We start from the raw sequence: 21,822 nt of genomic DNA, 5'->3' as shown, positions 1-21,822 counted from the left end.
TTGATTGAATTTTGAGTGCCTCCTGACATCCCGATGCTACCTATGTTGTGTTGTTGCATTTTGTTTGTTTTTTTCGGGGCGCACCGTGCGGCTTGTGGGATCCTAGTTCCCCAACAAGGGATTGAACCCAGGCCCTCGGCAGTGAAAGTGCAGATTCCCAACCACTGGACCGCTAGGGAATTCCTGGCTGTTGCATCTTCGCTCAGCATTCTTGCCCAGAGGAGTTTCAAATATTCCTTCCCCTCTAAATCTACAAATCTAGTTCTATTTTTCCTAATTCATATTAAACATGTAACAAATGACATAAGAAATCCCTCCCCCCAAGTACCACTGTTTGTATCACACCGTGGAAACACTGGATTTCTCCCCGCTCTGCCTCTTTCTTTGATGTGGATCTCTGTGGGTTGAGGTGATTACACCCACTAGGAGTTGAAATTGTCTTTTTTTGTCAAAGAAAACGAAATACCCAACTGACTCATTGCAGAGATTCAGAAAGTCTTTCTATGGCAGTTAGTATAACTAGCTCTGGAAAGTTAACTTAAAATTTCCAAATGACAGGTAATTTAGCCTGATTTTGTGGGCTTTGTTAGGGTGAATTTGTACGCAAGAAGGGAAAAACTCTGGCAGTAGAACGGGGTGGAGGGGGGGGGAGCATACTATATGGTTTTGCCTTTTCTAAGCTTATACATTCATATATGCATTTGGGAAGTATTTATTGAGTGGCTACTGTGCTGGGCACTGGAGATACCAAGACAGTGCCCCTCGTCCAGTGGAGCTGTTGACTGAAAAAAAACAAAAAAACCTACAATCTGAAAGTTGAGAGTTTTATTTTCTTTTTTTTGCCGTACGCGGGCCTCTCTCACTGTTGTGGCCTGTCCGGTTGCAGGCACAGGCTTCGGACGCGCAGGCTTAGCGGCCATGGCTCACGGGCCCAGCCGCTCCACGGCATGTGGGATCTTCCCGGATCGGGGCACGAGCCCGTGTCCCCTGCATCGGCAGGTGGACTCGCAACCACTGCGCCACCAGGGAAGTCCCGAGAATTCTGTTTTATTTGGGGATCTTACTGAGGACTACAGCTCTGGAAAGCAGCCTCTCAGCTGAGGAGCTGTTTGGAAGAGGTAAAGGAAGAGCCAGGAGTTTCTGTTTAAAAAAAAAAAGTAGTTGAACATCAAAAGATTACTGCTAATCATAAAAAAACAGTCATCACAAATTAAGGATTTTAGTGCTTTTCTATGTATGGGAAGATGCAAGAGTCTGGGGTCATGGAAAATTTTTCCTTTGATATGCATCTTAACTATGTAGGGTCAGTATCCTGTTTCTCTCCATTCTGAATCCCCGCAGGGTGAACGACTGGGGGCAGCTGCAGTGGCTGAGGGCTTGATGGCTGCAACATCCTCTGTTTACTGAAATGGCAGGCAACTTGTTTTGTCCAGAGTTTACATTTCCAGTGGGAGAAAACCCGCAATAAAGGAAGATAATGTCAGACAGTGGTAGGTGCTATGAAGAAAATAAAACAGGACTGTGGTGGAGTGGGGTGGTAGGGCTACTCCCGCTACTGGTCAGGAACAGCCCCTCAGAGGCAGGGACATTTGAGCTGAGACTTGTAGGAGCTAATTTTGAGGTCTGGGAGAAGGGTATTCTAGGCAGAGACAGGGGAAGGGTCAGCAAGTTCAAGTGCACCCACCTGGAAAGAGAAAGAAAGAAGGAGTAGGGGAGCAAAGGGAGCCCAGGGCAGGCAGGTGGAGACCAGGGCTTGTGGAAATCAGAGGCCAGACCCGCTGGGGTCTTGCTGGCCGTAGTGAAAAGTTTGGATTTTACTCCGAACGCGGTGGGAGAAGCCAGAGGATTTTCAGTAGGCTCACATCCCATTTTCGTCCTGCCAGAGATCTCTGTAGCTGCTGTGTGCAGGAGCGTATAAGGCAAGAGCAGCCTGGCATCAGACCCTGCTTTCTGGTCCGCACACAGGCCAGGACCCCAGAGAAAAGCCAGCGGCTGGAGCTAGCTGCAAACACCGCACAGGGTGTAATTCTGTTGATAGGAAATATCCTAACAGGCAGATCTATGGAGAAGAAGTTGTTTAGCGATTGCCCGGAGCTTGGGGACGGGAAGGGGATTGACTGCAGCCGAGCAGGAGGAATCCTTCTGGGGTTGATGGAAATATTCTAAAATTGATCGTGACGATGGCTGCACAACTTTGTAACTTTACTAAATATCACAAAATTGTATACTCTAGTCCGGTGAACTTTATGGCACGTAAACTCAGTAAAACTCCTTTTAAAAAGCTGTGAACAGCGGAGCGAGTGGCAGCTTTTGGTCGGAGTCCGGACAGGTTCCGTGACCCCCCGCAATGCCGCCGGGTTTGCGCCGTTTGGCCCCGCAGCCTGCGCTGCCGTCGTCCGCAACTCCGGGCGCCATTGCTCGGCCGGCGGGGTGGGTGGTGGTGGTGGGGGCAAGAGCGCGGAGGGGTGGGGGCGGAACCGGAACCGGCTGTAGCCAGGGGGCGGGGCCTCGAGGGCGGCTCTGGCTGCGCCTGGAGCGGCGTCCGCGGCGGCGGGACCGGGGCTGGTTGGTGCAGACCGGAGTCCCATGGTGCGGGGCTACGGCCAGGCCGCAGGAGAAGCCCGAGCTCCGGGCCGCCCCAGCTGACCGTGCGGGCCCGCGCGGCCCGGAGCCGTTGCCGCCCTTCGGGCCCCGCGGGGGCGCGGGCCGGCCAGCCATGGGGTCCCTGTTCCGGAGCGAGACCATGTGCCTGGCGCAGCTCTTCTTGCAGTCCGGCACGGCCTACGAGTGCCTCAGCGCCCTGGGCGAGAAGGGCCTGGTCCAGTTTCGAGACGTGAGTGTCGCCCGGGAGATGCGGGCCGCACCTGCCCGCGGAACTCCCGCATCGAGGCTTTCGCTCGGGCCTCCTTTCCGTGGGCGCCTGGGCGCCCATTTACCATACGGGGAAGCTGAGGTCCACTTTCCGGCCAGAACTTCCGCAGAGCGGGGCCCGAGCCGAGGGTCGCCGAATGTTTGGTCCGCGGCCGCCCAGGCCGGGTTAGTTAGGAACGCTCCGCGTCGTCTTGGTCCACTCGGGTCGTGCCATCTGATGCTTCGGAGCACCGACTCTGGGCCAGGCACTGGGCTAAGCGGGAGAACAAATCTGATAAGGCCTCTTGGAGCCCTTCTGGAACTTACGGGGCAGGGGGAACGTGAGAAATATTAAGCAAATGAATACGTAAACAGGAATATGTTTGCTATACAGAAAGTAAAACGGGGGGATGAGATAGTGCCTCAGTTGGGGGTGGTCAGAGAGGTCTCTCTGAGGAAGTGTTCTTGGGCTGAGACCTGAATGGGCAGGAGCCGGCGCTGGGAAGATGTGGGGGAACAAGGTCCCAGGTGGAGGGAACTGGAAGAGCCAGGAGCCTGAACTGGGAATGAATTTGGCGTAAGCTCCTGAGGGGCGGGATTTTTGTCGTTTTTGGTCACCGATACCTGATGATGTACATAGCACTGCCTAGGAAGGAGTTGGAGTGCAGTCAGAATTTGTTGAATGAGACCTGTCTTCCCAGCAAGTAGTAATAAACCCTTGTTTATATATCTGTTTATTTATTGTTTGTCTCCACCGTGGACTGGCAGCCCCCCCGGGGTGTGGGGTAATGGCCTTGCCTGCCTTGTTTATTCCTGATTCCTGAGTACAGTCCCTGACTTTGTGGACACTAGTATGCCTTTGTGGAATGAATGAACAAGCTTTCATTGAGTGCTTGCTCTGTCGCAGACACTGAGTTTGGTGCTGGGGACTCAGGGGTGAGCAGGGTGGACAAAGTCCCTGTGTTTTTGTTGCTCACAATGTAGGAGAGACACACTGATTATGAACTGTGATAAGTGCCCTGAAGGAAAAGAGCAGTGTGAAAGGGAGATTATGAAGCAGGACCTTTGCTAATTGAACTGGAATTCACTTGGATGAACATTTTATTTCCTGGGACCCAGCTTTCATCTCCTCTGGTTTCCCTTCGTCTTTCTGAGGGCTCCTTAGTTTCAAGAGGGAACCACCCATACCTAAGATCTGGTGTCGTTGATCCCTGGGTTGGCCTCACAAGGCAACTGCCAGGTCAGAGAGAAACTCCTGAGTGGGAGGCGAGGCTGCAGAGAAGGCCCAGCTCTTCCTGGTTCCTGGAGCCATTTGGGCTTCAGCACGCGGTGCCCACTTCGCTGGCAGGTGCTGCTGTGCTGAGCTGTGACTTCGTAGCACCCGAAAGATTCAGGAAACAGTTGTGAGAGAAATGGGCTTCCTTCTTTATAACAGGTAGATTTCTTCCATCCTGTTAGTACTCAGGCCAAGAGGCTTAAATCAAGCTTAAATCTGAGAGGTTTGAACAAACACCCTAATTACCGCAAAGATGCAAGTTTCATTGAGTGCCATTACATTAGGTAGTAGGGGACACTTGGGATTCTTTTAAACTGAAAATTGGGGAAAGAAAAAGAAAGTGCAGTTCATCTTTTTCCAGAAGTAAAATAAAGCTGCCGTGTTAAAATGAGCTCTTCTTTGTGTGATGCTAGGTTTTCGGAGCTCAGGGGTGTGTGTGTGTGTGTCTGTCTGTCTGTCTTTGGGATGACTGTCAAGCAGCACCGGTGCTAGTGCAGAAAGCTCTGTTACCTGACACTTCTGCTCTTCTGGAATTTCTTCCTGACTTTGCGCTCACCAGGTGGGATCCCTGACGTCCGTCTTTTCTGATTTGCACAGGCTGGAGAGTTTCCGCCTTTCCTTTTAGTGATCCTTCTAAGGGAGAGGAGGCAGGGCAAGGGTTTCTGTAGTGACAGCCAAAGAGAAGACCTGGAAAAGAAAGGTTATTCAACTCACCAGTAGGACTCAGTGAAGGGCAAGTCCATCTCTCTTTTCTAAGGGTCTGGAATTTGAGGACAGCGTTCACCTTTTGTCCATTAGCTGCTGGAGTGGGAAGATGGGTGGCGTGCATACCAGTCACAACAGCACCAGGCAGCCTCTGCTGGTTTTTCTAGGTTAAATGTTAGTGTTAAAACGAATCTGCACTAAAATGTACTTCATAGGGCTTCCCTGGTGGCGCAGTGGATAAGAATCCGCCTGCCAGTGCAGGGGGCACAGGTTCGATCCGTGGTCTGGGAAGATCCCACATGCCGCGGAGCAACTAAGCCCGTGCGCCACAACTACTGAGCCTGCACTCTAGAGCCTGCGAGTCACAACTACTGAGCCCGCGTGCTGCAATACTGAAGCCCACGCGCCGAGAGCCTGTGCTCCGCAACAAGAGAAGCCACCGCAACGGGAAGCCCGCGCACCGTGACAAAGAGTAGCCCTGGCTCTCCACAACTAGAGAAAACCTGCATACAGCAACAAAGACCCAACACAGCCAAAAATAAATAAATAAATAAATAAATAAAAATGTACTTTATAACGTTAGGCTGGAATTAAAGGTGCTGTTGCCTCCCTAAAAAGAAAATAGAAGCAAAACTTTATAAAAGAAACCATGCAACAGAAAAAACCAGTTAACGTACTGTGTAAGATGGTGACGGTGGATGTCAGATCCAATCGTGTGTGTTGTTGCCACAGAAATTTGCCTCTTCGTGAAGATTCTATATGTGGAACCATAGGGTCCAATTTGAGTTAGTGTTTGATATTGACGAAAAAGACAGTGAAACTGAGAAGTCATGTCATTAATAGACAGCTTTTGATGGGTAGCTTCCTCTGCTCATTCTTAGTTCTATTGAGATAGATTGTGTCTGAATCATTAGGACTCGAAAGTGGTTACTACTTTGGATTAATATGACTTCCAGAAATGAATGCGAATGTGACAAACAAGTGAAATTCAAATTTTTATCTTTCTTCTGGTTAACTCTTTAAAAAAAAATTTCCAAAAACTGAACAAGAACCAAGCCGTTGGGATAGACATTCTCAGGTTGTTCAAGCAGCTTCATGCCAAGCTGTTTCTAATTCTCCTTTTTGAGAGTGCCCAGTATAATGCTGCACGGAGTGAAGGTAAAATCCTTGCCCCAAATGCCTTTCAACATGAATGATTACTGTAATTTAAAAAATTGTGAAAGTAATATACGTCCATTGTGGGAAATTTGGGAAGCATGAGATACTAATTTCCATGATCCCATTACCTAGAAACAAACACTTTACCTTTTTGGTTCATATTGTCCAATCAAACATTATTTTTCTAATATTATTATTAATTTTTAAAAATAAATTTATTTTGGCGGATTCTTAATCACTGTGCCACCAGGGAAGCCCTCTAGTAATATTTTAAAATGTATGTACATAGGTATTTTTAGATAATAGGAGCCACACTGATAATATCTTTAGTCTTTTTTCACACACAAATCATGCATGACTAATTTCCTCATTTTATTAAATATTGTTTTACAATTTTTTTATGGTTTTAAGCTTTATATGGTAAGATGTTTTTGTTTTAATAAATTTATTTATTTTTGGCTGTGTTGGGTCTTCGTTGCTGCACACGGGCTTTCTCTAGTTGTGGCGAGCAGGGGCTACTCTTTGTTGCGGTGCGCGGGCTTCTTATCACGGTGGCTTCTCTTGTTGCGGAGCACGGGCTCTAGGTGCGCGGGCTTCAGGAGTTGTGGCACAGGGGCTCAGTAGTTGTGGCTCGTGGGCTCTAGAACGCAGGCTCAGTAGTTGTGGCTCGTGGGTTTAGTTGCTCCGCTGCATGCGGGATCTTGCCGGACCAGGGCTCAAACCTGTGTCCCCTGCATTGGCAGGAGGATTCTTAACCACTGCGCCACCAGGGAAGTCCTGATAAGATGTTAAGTAAAGGGGAGAGTATATGGGAACAGTGAACTGTGGACCCATATTATAAACCAATGGTGGGACTTCCCTGGCGGTCCAGTGGTTAGGACTCGGCGCTTTCACTTCCGGGTCCGGGTTTGATCCCTGGTTGGGGAACTAAGATCTCAAAAGCCGTGTGGTCCAAAAAAACCCCAAAAAACCCCACCCATCAGACAAGATCATTTTGAAGCAAATCCCAGTTGTATAATTTCACTCATAAATATTTCAATAAGTATCTCTAAAAGGTAAGGACCCTAAAAAAATCATAACCACATACCATTATCATACCTAAAAATTTTAATAATAATTTCTTAATATAATCAAATACCTCATCATTTAAAACATACTTTTTAATAAGTGCATAGTAATCAGTTATATTACCGAACCATAATTTTTATCCAACTTTATTGATGTATATCATAAAATTCTCCCATTTCAAGTGTACAATTCGTTGGTTTTTAGAAAATTTTCTGAGTAGCACGTCCATTGCCACAATCCAGTTTTAGGCCGTCACGTCATCCCAATAAGGTCCCTTATGCTCATTTACAGGTCATCCCCCTCCCTACCCCAAGACCCAGGCAATCACTAACCTACTTTCTGCCTCTAGGTTTTCCTTTCTTGGACATTTCATAGAAATGGAGTCACACAATATGTGGTCTTCTGTGTCTTTCATTTACATCATGTTTCTGAACATCCTCTGTGCTGTTGTTTTGTCAGTTTGTTCCTTTTTACTGCTGAGTAGTATTCCCCAGTGTGGATGTAGACTGTGATTTCTTTAACCAGTTTTCCACTGTTAAGCATTTTTTCTCTATCCCTGAGGTGGATGCTCTTTTAGATACATTTTGGTCCGTATCCATAGTTTGTTCCTTTAGGTTGAATTTCTTCAGGGGGTATTTCTGGGCCAGAGGATACTTTTCAGGCTTTTTTTTTTGGTGACAGTTGCCAAATCGCTTTCCAGAAAAGATGTGTCAGTTTATACTCCTATTCAGTAGTATACAAGGATGTGCTTCCCCCCAAACCCTTGACTATCATATTTTATTTATAAAATCAAGTTTATTTTTAAATTGTAGAAAATTCAAAGCAAAATTTTCATCTTTTTCTCAGCTGAACCAGAATGTAAGTTCTTTCCAAAGAAAATTTGTTGGTGAGGTGAAGAGGTGTGAAGAACTGGAGCGAATATTGGGTAAGTTTATTTTAATAACTTAAATAATTATTGTTATATAAGTAAACCTTGTTCACTTTAGAAAAATTAGAAAATCTAGACAAGTAGAAAGGAAAAAAGAAGTCGTCCATATTCTCACCATTCATGTATTCACTATTATGTAGGTTTATATATTTTTTTACTGTTCATCTATAAAAGTAAGGATTTACATACATAATGGTCAGGTTATTTTGTTATTAGCTTTGTTTCTCATTTGATGGTACTTTAACATCTTTTCATGTCAATAAACAGATTGACTCATCATTGTTTATAATGGTTGCATAGTATTTTATGGTATTAATGTGCTATAATTTATTTACCAATCCCTTGTAATCTATTATAACTTAAAAACATTGTACACACATTAATAGATTACTTAAAATTATATCAGAGAACAGGGGAGGTAGGAAATGGCAGATACATTGGTTATAATTTCCTTTTTTTCAGGGCTTCCTTTGCAGAGATCAGTGTTCTCTGACTGTTAACCATTAAAACTCAGCCGTAAAACCTTTAACATCTTAGCCTAAAATAAAATAGTCTTTTATCAATTCAAACCTTGAAATTCTGACTGAAATAGAGAGGGGGGGAACGATGCCAGTAATTGTCTAAAGTACCAAATTTGTTTTTAGAGGGATGAACAGAAAAACCTGGGAGTGAGAGTGTTGAGGAGGGGAGAGAAGATGACTTTTGGAATGATTTCTAATAGCAGTTAATTATTGTGGATTTTATATTTTTTAATTGGGGATTTTTAAGATCAAAAGAAACCTGTTAGTCATCTGAAGTCTAGTCGTCTGCATATTGTTTGAGGTCCCAGTTATTTGTGTGGATCATGTAGGGTAGGGTGATACCACATCCCCATCCTTGCCATATATATAAGTCATTGGACAGGTCGTATATTTGGAATGAGTTTTCAAAGGCGGGGCAGGAGTGACAACACATTAGACTTGTCCAGGACTTCCTGTAGCTTAGACTATTTCAAAAAGAATGCAGACTTAAAAAGAAAATGAACTCTCAAGTAAATTTAGGTATAAAAAATAGGTTAAAAAAATTTACATCCATTTCCAGAAAGCTGTTAAACCCAGTGCTTCCTTTGCTATCTTATGGGTAAGACATCATCGCTTTTCTTCCTCCCTTCTCCCTTCCTCCTTCCCTTTCTCCCTTTCTTCCTTCCTTCCTTTCTTTCTTTCTCTTTTTCTTTCTCTCTTTCTCTTTCTAATAAAATAACTAGTTAACATTTCTCCAAAATATTATATCTGGTAATGACTTTACCAGGTATTATGACTTTTATCCTAAGGAAAAGAACGCTTCATGGAACTGAAAATGTAAACTAAAGAAATTAAGTTTTTTTTGGCTGGTTCATTATTAGTTTCATGAATCTAGTTTTTAATGTAAGTAGAGAAGGCAGCGTAAGTTGCTCTAAGTTAAAACATCACTGCTAACTGGGGACTCAGGAGAACCTGACTTTCTGTCCTGTGGTCTCCTCCTTATAGAGGAGACTGATAGAGGATGTGTTTTTCCTGATGGATGTGTATTTCCTCCTAATGGTGTCTGCAGGGAGGTTGCACTGACGTCTCTGGTGGGGACGATTATAGGTCCATCATTGGATTATTCCTGCACTTCCAAGTGTGTCCTTAACCTTCTGCTTCCTATACAGGTGCAGAGGCAACTGTGACTCCAAAGTTCTTTAACTAGAGTTTTAGAAATGAAGGACGTGGGGAATTTCAGAAAATGTGTATCCAGGTTACTGTTTGTTTTGTCACTGCACGCTGATCTCTCTAGGCAGCATTGTTTTGCAGATCTTTGGAAACAAGGCTGCAAAAGGCATCCTATCAGTCAGTTGGGACAGGCAAGATTTTATGCATTTAGACATTAGTTTTTAGATGACCTGGGAAAGGTTGGGATGTAAAATGTTCTCACTGAAATGTGCTGTAGTAAGTTTTTGAGTCTAATTTGTTTAACTTTTATTTCCACAGCATATTTGGTGCAGGAAATTAATAGAGCTGATATTCCCCTCCCTGAGGGAGAGACCAGTCCTCCTGCACCACCCCTGAAACAAGTGCTCGAAATGCAGGTAACTGGTTTCTGAAGAAGCAGTTTTAGGTCACTAACCTCAGAGACTGCTTATTCACTTACTTTATATTGTCTTGTGCTTTTCTGCCTTTCTTCTCAAAACTGTGGAATGAAAAGCAAAAGACCGTATTATGGTTAATTCTCAGTAACAGGTTATATGTGATAAATTTTAACTGGAATTCGGTTTTCTTTTAAAATGTAAGACAGGGCTTCCCTGGTGGTGCAGTGGTTAAGAATCCGCCTGCCAATGCAGGGGACACGGGTTCAAGCCCTGGTCCGGGTAGATCCCACATGCTGTGGAGCAACTAAGCCCTGCGCCACAACTACTGAGTCTGCGCTGTAGAGCCCGTGTGCCACAACTACTGAGCCTGTGCTCTAGAGCCTCCGAGCCACAGCTACTGAAGCCCGCGCGCCTAGGGCTTGTGCTGCACAACAACAGAAGCCACCATGAGAAGCCTGCGCACCGCAACGAAGAGCAGCCCCCGCTCGCTGCAACTAGAGAAAGCCCGTGCGCAGCAACGAGGACCCAACGCAGCCAAAAATAAAAATAAATTAAAAAAATATATATATTAGAAAAAAAAAATGTAAGACAGGTGGTATTGAACAGAGACTAACAAGAGTTAGGTTGTGAGATCTGGGCTCATGTGATGTGACCTCCGGGCCTGTGCAGGCCTTAGCAAGCCTCTCCTGCTGCAAGTCATGGAGGCTTCAGGCCTGTGCCCTTCGCATTCTCCCCAGTTCACCCTGACCCTTCCCCCTCTAACTTTCAGAAGCTCGTGTGAAGGTGCCAGGTGGTTCCCCAGGGGCAGCAAATGAGATTCCTTCTTCTGGAGTCCCCCACCACCGTGAGAGCACAGGCTTGTACATTAGCATCCCCCCTTTCCCCCCATGAATTATCTCCTGAGGTTTTGCTCTAGTCATCTGATAATTCATCACACTGGGAAATAGACTAGAGCCCTTCACAGCTCTTCTAAAACAATTGGTACTGTATAATTAGGACCGTTCCATTGCTGTCTGCTCTGTTTGTTTTTCTGGGAGGATGTCATTTAACAGTTGGTGTATGAATGGACTCTAGAGAGAACTGTACAGTCAGATGAGAGCAGTCATCTGGTTTGGCCTGTCTGGTGTGTTGCTTTTGATGTAATTACACATGTAGTGATTACCGGCTGCTTATCGTCTATATAAGGCAGAACACAAGTACTGAATGTAGCGTGTCAGGTGATTTGTCTGAATACCGTGGGTTGTTTTACAGATTTCTGCTTCTATCATTTTAATACTTAAGGATTGTTAAGGATGCTTGGTATATAACTAATTGTTAAAGAAGATTTGTTCTCAAGTATCTTTATGCTTAATTAATTGTGTTAAGTGAAGCTGCATAGAAACTCTTAAGCTAGAGACCAGGAATAATATGTTTGGGAAAGATTACCTAACATTTTTCTGTGTTGCGAATAAAAGGAAATGTAGTCTTGAAAAAGGAAAACTCTTTGGTGTATTGGTAATGGATAAGCAGATGGAGGGAAACCAGAAGAAATGACAGGACCTGAGATTAGAGATTGGGTCCAGCCGTAGGGCACTCATAGTCATCACGGCATCTGCGTGCTTGCCATCACAGGTACCTGAATTAATATGAAGCAGCAGATGATGGACTTTAAAAACCTGTGCGTGGGGCTTCCCTGGTGGCGCAGTGGTTGAGAGTCCGCCTGCCAATGCAGGGGACACGGGTTCGTGCCCCGGTCCGGGAAGATCCCACATGCTGCGGAGTGGCTGGGTCCGTGAGCCACAGTTGCTGAACCCGCGCGTCCGGAGTCTGTGCTCCGCAACGGGAGAGGCCACAACAGTGAGAGACCCGCATACCGCAAAAAAAAAAAAAAACAAAAAACCTGTGGCTGTTTTCATATCCCTATCAAACTCTCATACATTATGGCTTTTTAAAACCTCTACTAGTTCTGGGGTACTGTGAAAAGTGTATTAGAACCAGACTTGGAACTAACCCTGCTGCCGTTTCATTTCAGGAGCAGTTGCAGAAGCTGGAGGCTGAGCTGAGGGAGGTCACGAAGAACAAGGAGAGGCTGAGGAAGAACCTTCTGGAGCTGACCGAGTACACCCACGTGCTGCGAGTGAGCAAGGCCTTCGTCAGGCGCGACGTGCAGGTGCTGGCGATGCTCGGGAGGAAGTGCATTTCTTCCTTTCTTTCTTTTGGTTGCGCCACGCGGCACGCAGGTTCTTAGTTCCCTGACCAGGGATCAAACCCGTGCCCCCTGTAGTGGAAGCGTGGAGTCTTCACCACTGGGCCACCAGGGAAGTCCCAGAAGTATATTTCTTTTATAAAATTCTCATTCCCGTAAAGTTTCGGGTTTTGTTATCAACTCCTGTAGAGGTGTTGCTTTTTAAAAGAGATAGAGGGACTTCCTCATTGGAAAAGATACTCCTTACTCAACAAGGAATAGCCTAAAAAAAAAAAAAAAAAAAAAAAAAAGAGATACATTTTAAAAAAATGAGATACATTTTGATCTTACCTTTATCTTTCAGTTGGATTATATGACATTAAAAGAAGCTTTAAGCCTCTTCTTTGTTGTTTGGTTTTAAACATAACCACTTCCTATTCATGAAATGCTTTCGTTTGCAGTTGAAAAAATCTTATGATCATGAGAAAAAATTGAACACTGGAAGTCAAACTCTAAAATCTAGTTTGTTTTTTTTTTCCTTCTCAAATTGCTGAGAGTAATGGAATTAAAAAAAAAATCTCTATGGGAATAAAGAACAGCCTATGCAGTAGTACAGCACTCAGCTGAGTATCAGAGAGGGGAGAAGTATGTCCCTTATGAACTTTGTCTCACTTCCTGTAGCGGTGACCTCTGATACAGTTACTCTGTTTTGGATTAAGGCAATGACATAAATTATAACTATACTTTTAAGTAAATGTCTTCAGCTAGCTTACAAATAAGGGACAGGGAAGTTATGCTCCTTATCTATCAGAGCTGAGTTACGTGTCTGAGTTACCTTGGGGCCTTGGCACCCAGATCTGAGTTCCCATGCCCTGCAAACTTGTTTGGAAACACGACTTGAGAATTAAAGTGTCACTTTCAGTGAGACACACTTGGTTTCATATCTCTTTGTAGTTTGAACCCACTTACGAAGAATTCCCTCCCTTGGAGAACGATTCTTTGTTGGACTACAGCTGTATGCAGAGGCTGGGAGCAAAACTGGGGTAAGTGACAACTGGCGGGTCGAGCTTTACACTGTCCTTCTTGTCAGTGGGAGACGAGCTGTGTTGAGTGGAAGCACGGCCACCATCTGAAAGCCTGTGGTGGAATGAAAGAAAGTGAATATTTGTTTAAGAAAACACTGTACTCCTGTATTTGTTGAGTTGAATCACTCAGCTGTATTGACTTTTTAGCTAAATACGATGGGAATTTCTTCTTTCGGTATAATGAGGTGGAAAGAAGGAATTTATGCCAGTTTTGCCATTCTTCGTTACTCCATAGCCTAAAATAATTGGTCATTGAAGCGTCAAGTCCTGTTTCGTTTGGTGGAAACATAGGGGCTAAACTGAGTTGGTTAATTTATTAATCGTATTTTAAGGGTGTCTTTCTACTGTTCACTCTCTCTGTTTACTTGAACTAATGGTAACTTATTTCCTCATGTGATTTGTGATTTCTTTTTATTATGAACTGTTCCTCTATTCCTTATGTGTAGGAATTCAGTGATGTTTAGTTTGAGGCTGTATTCTTTCAGAGAGAACTTATTTTTATGTATGTCAGGTACTTGGGAGCACTCTACCTACCTGGAATCATTTTACGTTAATTTCCCAGCTTGAGTTTCTTTGTTTTTCTGTTTGTTTTCTCTCTGCCTGATGCATCCTAACATGTGGTTGTAAGTCCTCAAGTGACACTCTTCCCCTTCTCTCCAAAACCAAAGCCGAAATAAACAAGTTTGCTTGTAGGCTCCTTTGCAAGGTGGATTTTTTTCTAGTCCACCCATTCACTTAAGGTGTAGCCCTTTGTTGGGGGGCAAGAGTCCCAACTTTGTGGGGATTGGGGGTTCAGTTCCATCTCTTCACCTGATATCGACCCAGAGCCCATCTCCTGTCTCCCTTGCTGGCATTGAAACCCAAGGCCTTAAGATACTGGGTCAGTATAATACATCAGGGCACAGCTACGAGGTCCTGTTTTATTTTTGGAGTCCAAGAATTTTTTGAAATTATGGGCTCAGGTCTACATCGAAGAGGATGTTTCAAAAATACTTTATGCAGCATTTCAGATATTTTGCAGTTGGAGGGCTTTGAGGATATCGCCAGCACTTGGGCAGGCGTGAAGGGCTTCGCCGCCCTCTTCATGCGGTTTGGTAATCCTCATTGCGCTTACTGGACCACAGCCTTTGGTGTCTCACAGATTTGTGTCTGGCCTCATTAACCAAGGGAAAGCTGAAGCATTCGGAAAAACGCTGTGGCGAGCCTGCAGAGGGCACAGCATCGTGACGCACGCAGAGCTGGAGGGGCCCCTGGAAGACCCTGAAACGGTGAGTGGGCACCCCTTCCCCGTTTAGCAGTGGCGGACTTCGTGCTGAAGCTGGAGGCACAGCGCAGAGCAGAGCACTTCAGTGAGCTGTCCACCACGTGCCTTGGCATCCTTGGATGCGTTTGGGGGGTAGTTCTTAACATGGAGGACTCTCTCCCACACCGCCATAGTATGCCTGGGATGTTGACGTGGATACATCGCCACCCTCCCAGCCTCAGATCCTGTTTGGGTTTCACCAGCCGTCCCAACACTTTTTTTTTTTTTTTTTTGGCATTTATTTATTCATTTATTTATTTGCGGCTGCGCAGCACGCGGGATCCTAGTTCCCCGACCAGGAATGGAACCCGGGCCCCCTGCAGTGGAAGCTCGGAGTCCTAACCACCGGACCGCCAGGGAATTCCCACAATACTGTCTTTTATAGCAAAGGATCTAGTTTAGAATCAGGCCTTAGACTTAATTGTCATGTCTCTTTGGTCTCCTTCATTCTGGGATAATTTCTCAGTCTTACCTTGACCTTCGTGACCTGGACCTTTAAAAATTATTACAGACCAGTGGTTTTTATTTTGGTAGAATGCCGCTCTGTTTGGGTTTGTCTGATGTTTTCTCATGATTAGATTCAAGTTATGTGTCTTGGGCAGGAAGTGATGCTGCTTCCCATCAGGGGTGCACAATTCCTTTGTCCCATTACTAGTGATGTTCACTTTGATCACTTGCTCAAGGTAGCGACTCTTAAGCTTCTCCACTGTGAATTTATTACTCCATTTCCTTTGTATTTAGTACATGTTTTGGGGGAGGTGCTTTGAAACTCTGTAAGTACTCAATTTCTCGTCAGATTTTCAGTGCATTAATTTATTTCCTGTTTTATTCAATGAGTTATACTCTGTTACTGTAATTATTTTGATATTCACATGCTCTAGATTTGGCCATTGGAGCCCATTTAGCTGGCTTTTATCTTCTTTTTACATGTTCCCATCATTTTTTGAATGCTTCTTTGCTTTCCTGCATAACAAGATGTCCCGATTCATCTTGTAATTTCCCTCACGCAGCTCTGGAATCAGCCATTTCTCCAAGGAACCTCGTTCTCTTTAGTGGAGAACGGTAATTAGAAGCCAGGATGCGGTCTCCGGGTGTGCCCGTGGGGACTGAGGTGTCGCTGTTCCCAGCTCTGTCAGTGGACAGCTCTAGGACGCACACACGCACACGGCTCACACACACTCACAGCTTTATTTCTGTACCTGTGTGTATATATGAAAACTGTGAGTTTACATCCAGTTCCAGTCCAACACCACAGGGTTCATTCTAAGTTGTTCTCTTTCTGTGTTTGTAACTCCTTTCTTCAGTGGTGGGAAACTTGGCTCCCATTATTGTTAATGTACTGATTTGATCAGTCCCCTTGTGTGTGACCAGTCTGCCCATTGATTTCCCATCTCTGCTGCCCCGCTCCTCTCTCTGCATGGAGCTCCGAGTTCCCCAGCCCCCAGCCCGGGTTGTCCCCTAGTGTGGACTGCAGGGCCTCCTCACTTTGCTTGGGCTCTGACTTTGCCCTGGGCCACTGTTGCCCTCCCCCCCGCCCCCAGGTCCATCCCCGAGTGCACATCTAAGGCTTCAGGAATGAATTATTCTGGAAGGGAAGCAGGGCAGCCAAAGCCATCATTACCTTTTAAAATAGCTGTGATTTTTTTTTTTTTAAAGACTTCACCATAAAAATAACTATTATATATTGGTCTAAGTGAGGATGAACTGATCTACTAAGGGTAGGAAAGGAACTTGGGGATTCTCAATTTTGAGAAAAGCGTTCGTGTTTTCTTTCCTAGATCTGCCTCAGGATTTTTGGCTATAAGATTAATAGTTTTGACACCTAAAGGAGTTTGGCTGTGAAATAATTTTCATAAGGTTCAGCCTAAGTAAACCACACACGTTGGAAAATCTAATCAGTCAAGCTGTTCGTTAACCATACACCTGTAATATTTTTTGTGGCTCCTGAAACTGCCAGTAGCAATATGTTGACTATCCTTCACCTGTGACCATTACGACCTCTCTATGTAAAGGTGAAGATTAAAACTGTTCTGAAGTAGCATTTACATGTTCTTTGAGTTTTTTCTTTAATTAAAAGAACATATCCATCATTCTCATGCAGAGCATTTACTCTGTAAAAAAAATTTTTTTTCTATACAGTGTCTAAGCTCTTTTGTGCTGAGTTTTTACCGGATTTGTTAAAGGGCATTAAATGTCTGTGAAGAAATATGGAGACATGGTTAGAGATATATATTTTTTTTAAAAAAATTCTTTACTTTTTTTTCACTTCTAATTTTTTTGTTGAAGTATAATTGGCAGATTTTCTCTTGAAACTACAACTCCTCCCTCCCCCATGATTACAAAGGAAATGCGTGCTCGTTGTTAGAAAATTGGGAACAATATAGAAAACATGAAGAAGAAAATCAGTCACCTGTAATCCTCCTGCTTAGAGAGAGTCGCTATTTATGTTTCAGTGTGCGTTCTGTTAGTCCTTGTTCTGGGGAGGATATGAGATTTGATTTGGTAACTTTTACTCAGGTTCGAGGATTTATTTATAGTGTCATGTTTAATACCTTTTGGGTCGACCCCTTGAAGTCCTTACAGACCCCAGAGCATATCTCTAGCCATTTTCCCCTTTGTCAGTATCGTTTCTAGATGCTGACCAGTCTCTCTGTCAGAGCTGGGCTCAGGCAGTTTCATGTGGTTTTATGATTTGTATTTTTTATGTTGCATACATCCGTGTTCCATATGATGTCTTAGGTGGTTGTATTCCCTGGCACAGTACTATTTTTAAAATTGTTAAGGAATCTTCAAATTCAGATGCACTATAAATACCATTTCTTTCTTCCCCCTGGGTATTTTCTTTCTTTCTTTTTTTTTTTTAAACACTTTTTAGACATGAATATCCTAGTTTATTAGGTAAGAATTTCACAAACATTACTTTTTTTTTTTTTAATTTTAATTTTTGGCTGCTTTGGGTCTTCGTTACTGCGCACGGGCTTTCTCTAGTTGCGGCGAGCAGGGGCTCCTCTCCGTTGTGATGCACGGGTTCCTCATTGCGGTGGCTTCTCTTGTTGTGGAGCACAGGCTGTAGGCACGCAGGCTTCAGCAGTTGTGGCACATGGGCTCAGTAGTTGTGGCACATGGGCTCTAGAGCGTGGGCTTAGTAGTTGTGGTGCACGGGCTTAGTTGCTCCGCGACATGTGGGATCTTCCCAGACCAGGGCTCGAACCCATGTCCCCTGCATTGGCAGGCGGATTCTTAACCACTGTGCCACCAGGGAAGTCCCCCCTGTGTAGTTTCTTCAATAGTTTATTTTGAAATAATTTCAGTTTACAGAAAAGTTGCCAGAAGAGAACAAAGTCTTCTGTCTCTTCACCCAGATTTCCCAATTATTAACATTTTGCCACATATACTCCACTCACTCTTTCTGCATATCTATCCCCATTTTCATTAGGCTCCTTCCAGACCTTCTGCGAGGAAGCCGTGGACATGTGTGTGTTGCCCCCTCATAACGACGCTATTTTATATAACCACCGTACAACCCTCAAAATGCGAAAAATCAACACAGATGCAACACTTGGTCCAATACAAACATGCCACTCAAATTCCCCACAGTTTGCATTGTTTCCTTTCTGGTCCACTGCCCTGCCTGGGACTGTGCTTTGCATTCGGGGCAGGCGTCACATTCTGCAGGATGACCCTCCCTTGGGGTCCATTCTGTGCTTCCTCTTGACCAGGCTCGGATCACACGTTGCTGGTGGGAGCACCACGGAGTCAATTATCTGGTCCTCTCAGCACCTCCCGCCAGGGGGCACGTAATATCGGCCTGGTCATGTTGGTGTCGTCCAGGTTTCTCCACCTTCATGTCACCATCTTGCTCTATTTAATTGATCAGTAGCTGGTGAGGAGGTGTTCCTAGGTTACTGGGGGCTTGTTCCTCAGCAGACCTCTGCCCACCAGCCTCAGCCTCCACGATGACTCTCTTGAACCCATCACCTCTGTTGCGGTTGCCAGGTGGTTACTCTGTTCCCATCCTTCCTTCTGTACTTACTAGTTACCGTCCTGCAGGAGGCCGTGCTTTCCCTGCCCTCTCAGTCACTCGCTCATTCATCCACGGACTTAGGCATTCCTATTTATTTAATGACTTGTAATCTGTTACGATCCTTTTTATTATTTATTTAAAATTATTTATTTATTTTTGGCCATGCTGGGTCTTCGCTGCTGTGCGCGGGCTTTCCTCTAGTTGCAGCGAGTGGGGGATGCTCTCCGTTGTGGTGCACGGGCTTCTCATTGCAGTGGCTTCTCTTGTTGCAGAGCACGGGCTCTAGGCACGTGGGCTTCAGTGGCTGTGGCACGTGGGCTCGGTAGTTGTGGCTCACGGGCTCTAGAGCGCAGGCTCAGTAGTTGTGGCGCACGGGCTTAGTGGCTCTGCGGCATGTGGGGTCCTCCCGGACCAGGGCTCGAACCCGTGTCCCCTGCATTGGCAGGCGGATGCTTAACCACTGCGCCACCAGGGAAGTCCCAGTCCTTTTTACTTTGATGCCCAAATTGTCCCTGATTTGGCCACTGGGAGTCCCTTCGTGCATGTTCCCCTGGGCTTTGGCGCGTCTGCGGCATTCACTGAGCAGCCCCTTCCTTCCTGGCACCACGGGATGGTCCCTGCCTCTGTCTGGAGTCAGCCATTCCTTCAAGGGCCGCTGGTTCCTTTTAGTAGAGGATGGAATTTAGAAACAAGGATCTGGGTGTTTGAGTTCTCATCATGTACTGGAGCGTCATTGCTTCTGGGCCCTTTCAGCAGTCAAAACACGGGCACACACACACACACACACACACGCACAGAGCTGTATCCGCTTCTGCAGCCACCTTGTACTGGAGCGTCATTGCTTCTGGGCCCTTTCAGCAGTCAAAACACGGGCACACACACACACACACACACACGCACACACGCACAGAGCTGTATCCGCTTCTGCAGCCACTTGTGCACATTTATTATAAAACCGTTTGCTCAGACTCTAACCTACGATTCTGGACGTCTCTTCTTCGGTGTTTTGCACTCTCTTCTGACAGCGAGAAATCTGGCCTCCCTCATCCTCAGTGCGGTTCATGGACTGTGCGATTCGCTTGCTTATCCCACGTAACCAGCCTCCCAGACACCTCAGCCATCTCCTCCGCCCGCCACCTCCCTGGCCTCCCCTTCCCGGCCGCCCTGCATCCCTCCCTTCGGGACCCAAGTGCCTCTGCTCTGCCTGAAGCTCCCCAACCTGTTCCCCATCCCCTCCGCCCCAGAGCTCAATTCTTGGATTGCTTCTCTCCTCTGTGCCCTTAGGGATCCCGTGTAACTTCATGGCTTTAAATACCATCCCTCGAATGTATACATCTGGCTTGGACATCTCCCCTGAATACCAGACTTCTATTTAACTGGCTCCTCCATACCTTTGAAGTTTCTGGAAGACCTTTCCATGTGACACCTAAAACTGAACTGCCCATCTTCCCCCCCAGACCTGCCCGTCCAGGCTGGCCTGTCTCAGTAAGCGCCAGCTCAGCTCTTCTCCGCCCAGCATCCAGAATGATCCCTGTAAAACCAGCCGGAGCGTCTCACCACCACACCCCCGTCCCGCCTCAAAGCCCTCCTGTGGCTTCCTCTTCACGGCGTCCCATCTTGTCACCCCCTGGCCATTCCTCTTCAGCCAGGCTGGCCTGCTCGCTTCCCCTCGTCTTGCCTCTGCACGAGCTTTTCCTCGGGCTCAGAAGGCTCTTCCCCAGGATCCACGTGGCTCGCTGCCTCACCCCCTTCACTCCTCTAGGCCCAGATGTCCCCTTCTCAGGGAGGCCTTCCCTCCTCGCCTGATTTAAAAGCTCAACCCCCAGCCTCTTTGTCCCTGTCACCCCTCCCAGCTTTATTGTCTTTATCGCCCTCCTCTCCATTTGGCATATTATGAACTTTCCTAGTGTCCCTTGCTGCTAACTTGATATAAGCTTCCCTCCCCTCCCTTCCCTCCCAGGTCAGGGATTTTTGTCTGTTTTGTTCACTGCTGTATTCCTAGCACTGGGAACCAGTGCCTGGCAAATTGGCCAAAAACCTATTCAGTTCTATTTGTAGAATATTTGTAAATACAGTCAGTTCTCATTATTTGTAGTAGTTAACATTGTACAGTCTCCGTGAGAACTGAACCCTTGCTCTTAGGGGTTCCTGTGAGTCTCTGGTCATAACGTTCTTGTCAGCCAATCACTACATAACCTTGTTTTATTTAAAGACACCTTATTTAATATATACTGTTGATTCATTAACATTGAACTCACTGCCAACCGCACCATCACGCCTGTCTGAACAAAGCTTACGGGACACACGTAAGTGCATGTCACAGCCTTCATGTGCTCGGAAACACTAGACAGCTCTGAGGACCATTTTGAACAGTGAAATCACCAAAAAAAGCACAAAACTGTGAAAAACTTGGCACTAAATAGATCACAAAAAGGACACTTGTTTGTAGTATGAGCTGAAATAAGAAGGCAGAGGGTCACGTCGTTTGACCTCAGCAGGAATATGCACATTGGGTGACTCAAAATTTTTGTCGCTCTGCATGTCCACAAATGAATAAATGCTTGAGTATTGATTTGGGGGTTATGAATGACTTCTGGGGTGAATTTGCAATTATGGAATCTGCAGATAATGAGGATGGACAGTGCTTAGTGTTTGTTGAACGAATGAATGAATGAACTCACTCTGACAGAGTGCGAGCTGCCAGAGTTTTCAAAGTTCTAGACAGAGAAGTAACAGTTATCTTTATTCTTTGTAGGGAGAAGTCATAAAATGGTATGTGTTTTTGATATCCTTTTGGGGAGAGCAGATTGGCCACAAGGTTAAGAAGATATGTGACTGGTAAGAAAAAGAAACATTTTATTTCATTTATTTCTTTATCCTCAGTAACCTCTAGTTTTCTTAAAATATATCTCTGAAGAGAAATACAGTGGTTACAAAGGCTGCTGAGTTTTGTTACATGATTTCTTTGCTGTAATACCATGTTTTAAAACATTTAATTTGTCATTTCTCTTGCCAGTGTAATACTTAAAATAATTTAAAAATAGACACCATGTTAAGAACATTCCCAGATTTGATTTTTTTCCCTTAGGAATGAAGGCTGGGGAAGGAATCCAGTTTTAATATTTGGTGCCTTTCTGTTGCTTTTAGCTACGCGTAGGCTTATCTGTCCTCATGG

At 45.3% G+C, this 21,822-nt stretch overlaps 1 protein-coding gene across 1 annotated transcript in view; it reads left to right on the top strand.

Moving 5' to 3' along the window:
• Nucleotides 1–2,508: 2,508 nt before the first annotated feature.
• ATP6V0A2 (ATPase H+ transporting V0 subunit a2) overlaps nucleotides 2,509–21,822 on the top strand; it is a 36,447-nt gene continuing 17,133 nt past the window's right edge. The window contains exons 1-7 of the mRNA XM_024758584.1: nucleotides 2,509–2,833; nucleotides 7,904–7,982; nucleotides 9,974–10,071; nucleotides 12,083–12,220; nucleotides 13,190–13,278; nucleotides 14,462–14,588; nucleotides 21,403–21,485. Coding sequence (XP_024614352.1) covers nucleotides 2,717–2,833; nucleotides 7,904–7,982; nucleotides 9,974–10,071; nucleotides 12,083–12,220; nucleotides 13,190–13,278; nucleotides 14,462–14,588; nucleotides 21,403–21,485 — 731 coding nt within the window. The 5' untranslated portion in view covers nucleotides 2,509–2,716. The remainder of the gene's footprint in view (nucleotides 2,834–7,903; nucleotides 7,983–9,973; nucleotides 10,072–12,082; nucleotides 12,221–13,189; nucleotides 13,279–14,461; nucleotides 14,589–21,402; nucleotides 21,486–21,822) is intronic.

This window comes from Neophocaena asiaeorientalis, unplaced genomic scaffold, assembly GCF_003031525.2.
Source record: "Neophocaena asiaeorientalis asiaeorientalis breed wild unplaced genomic scaffold, Neophocaena_asiaeorientalis_V1.1 scaffold77, whole genome shotgun sequence".
Classification (NCBI taxonomy): Eukaryota; Metazoa; Chordata; class Mammalia; order Artiodactyla; family Phocoenidae; genus Neophocaena; species Neophocaena asiaeorientalis.
Note: the sequence above shows the minus strand (reverse complement) of the source record. Positions and strands in the feature narration are given on the sequence as shown.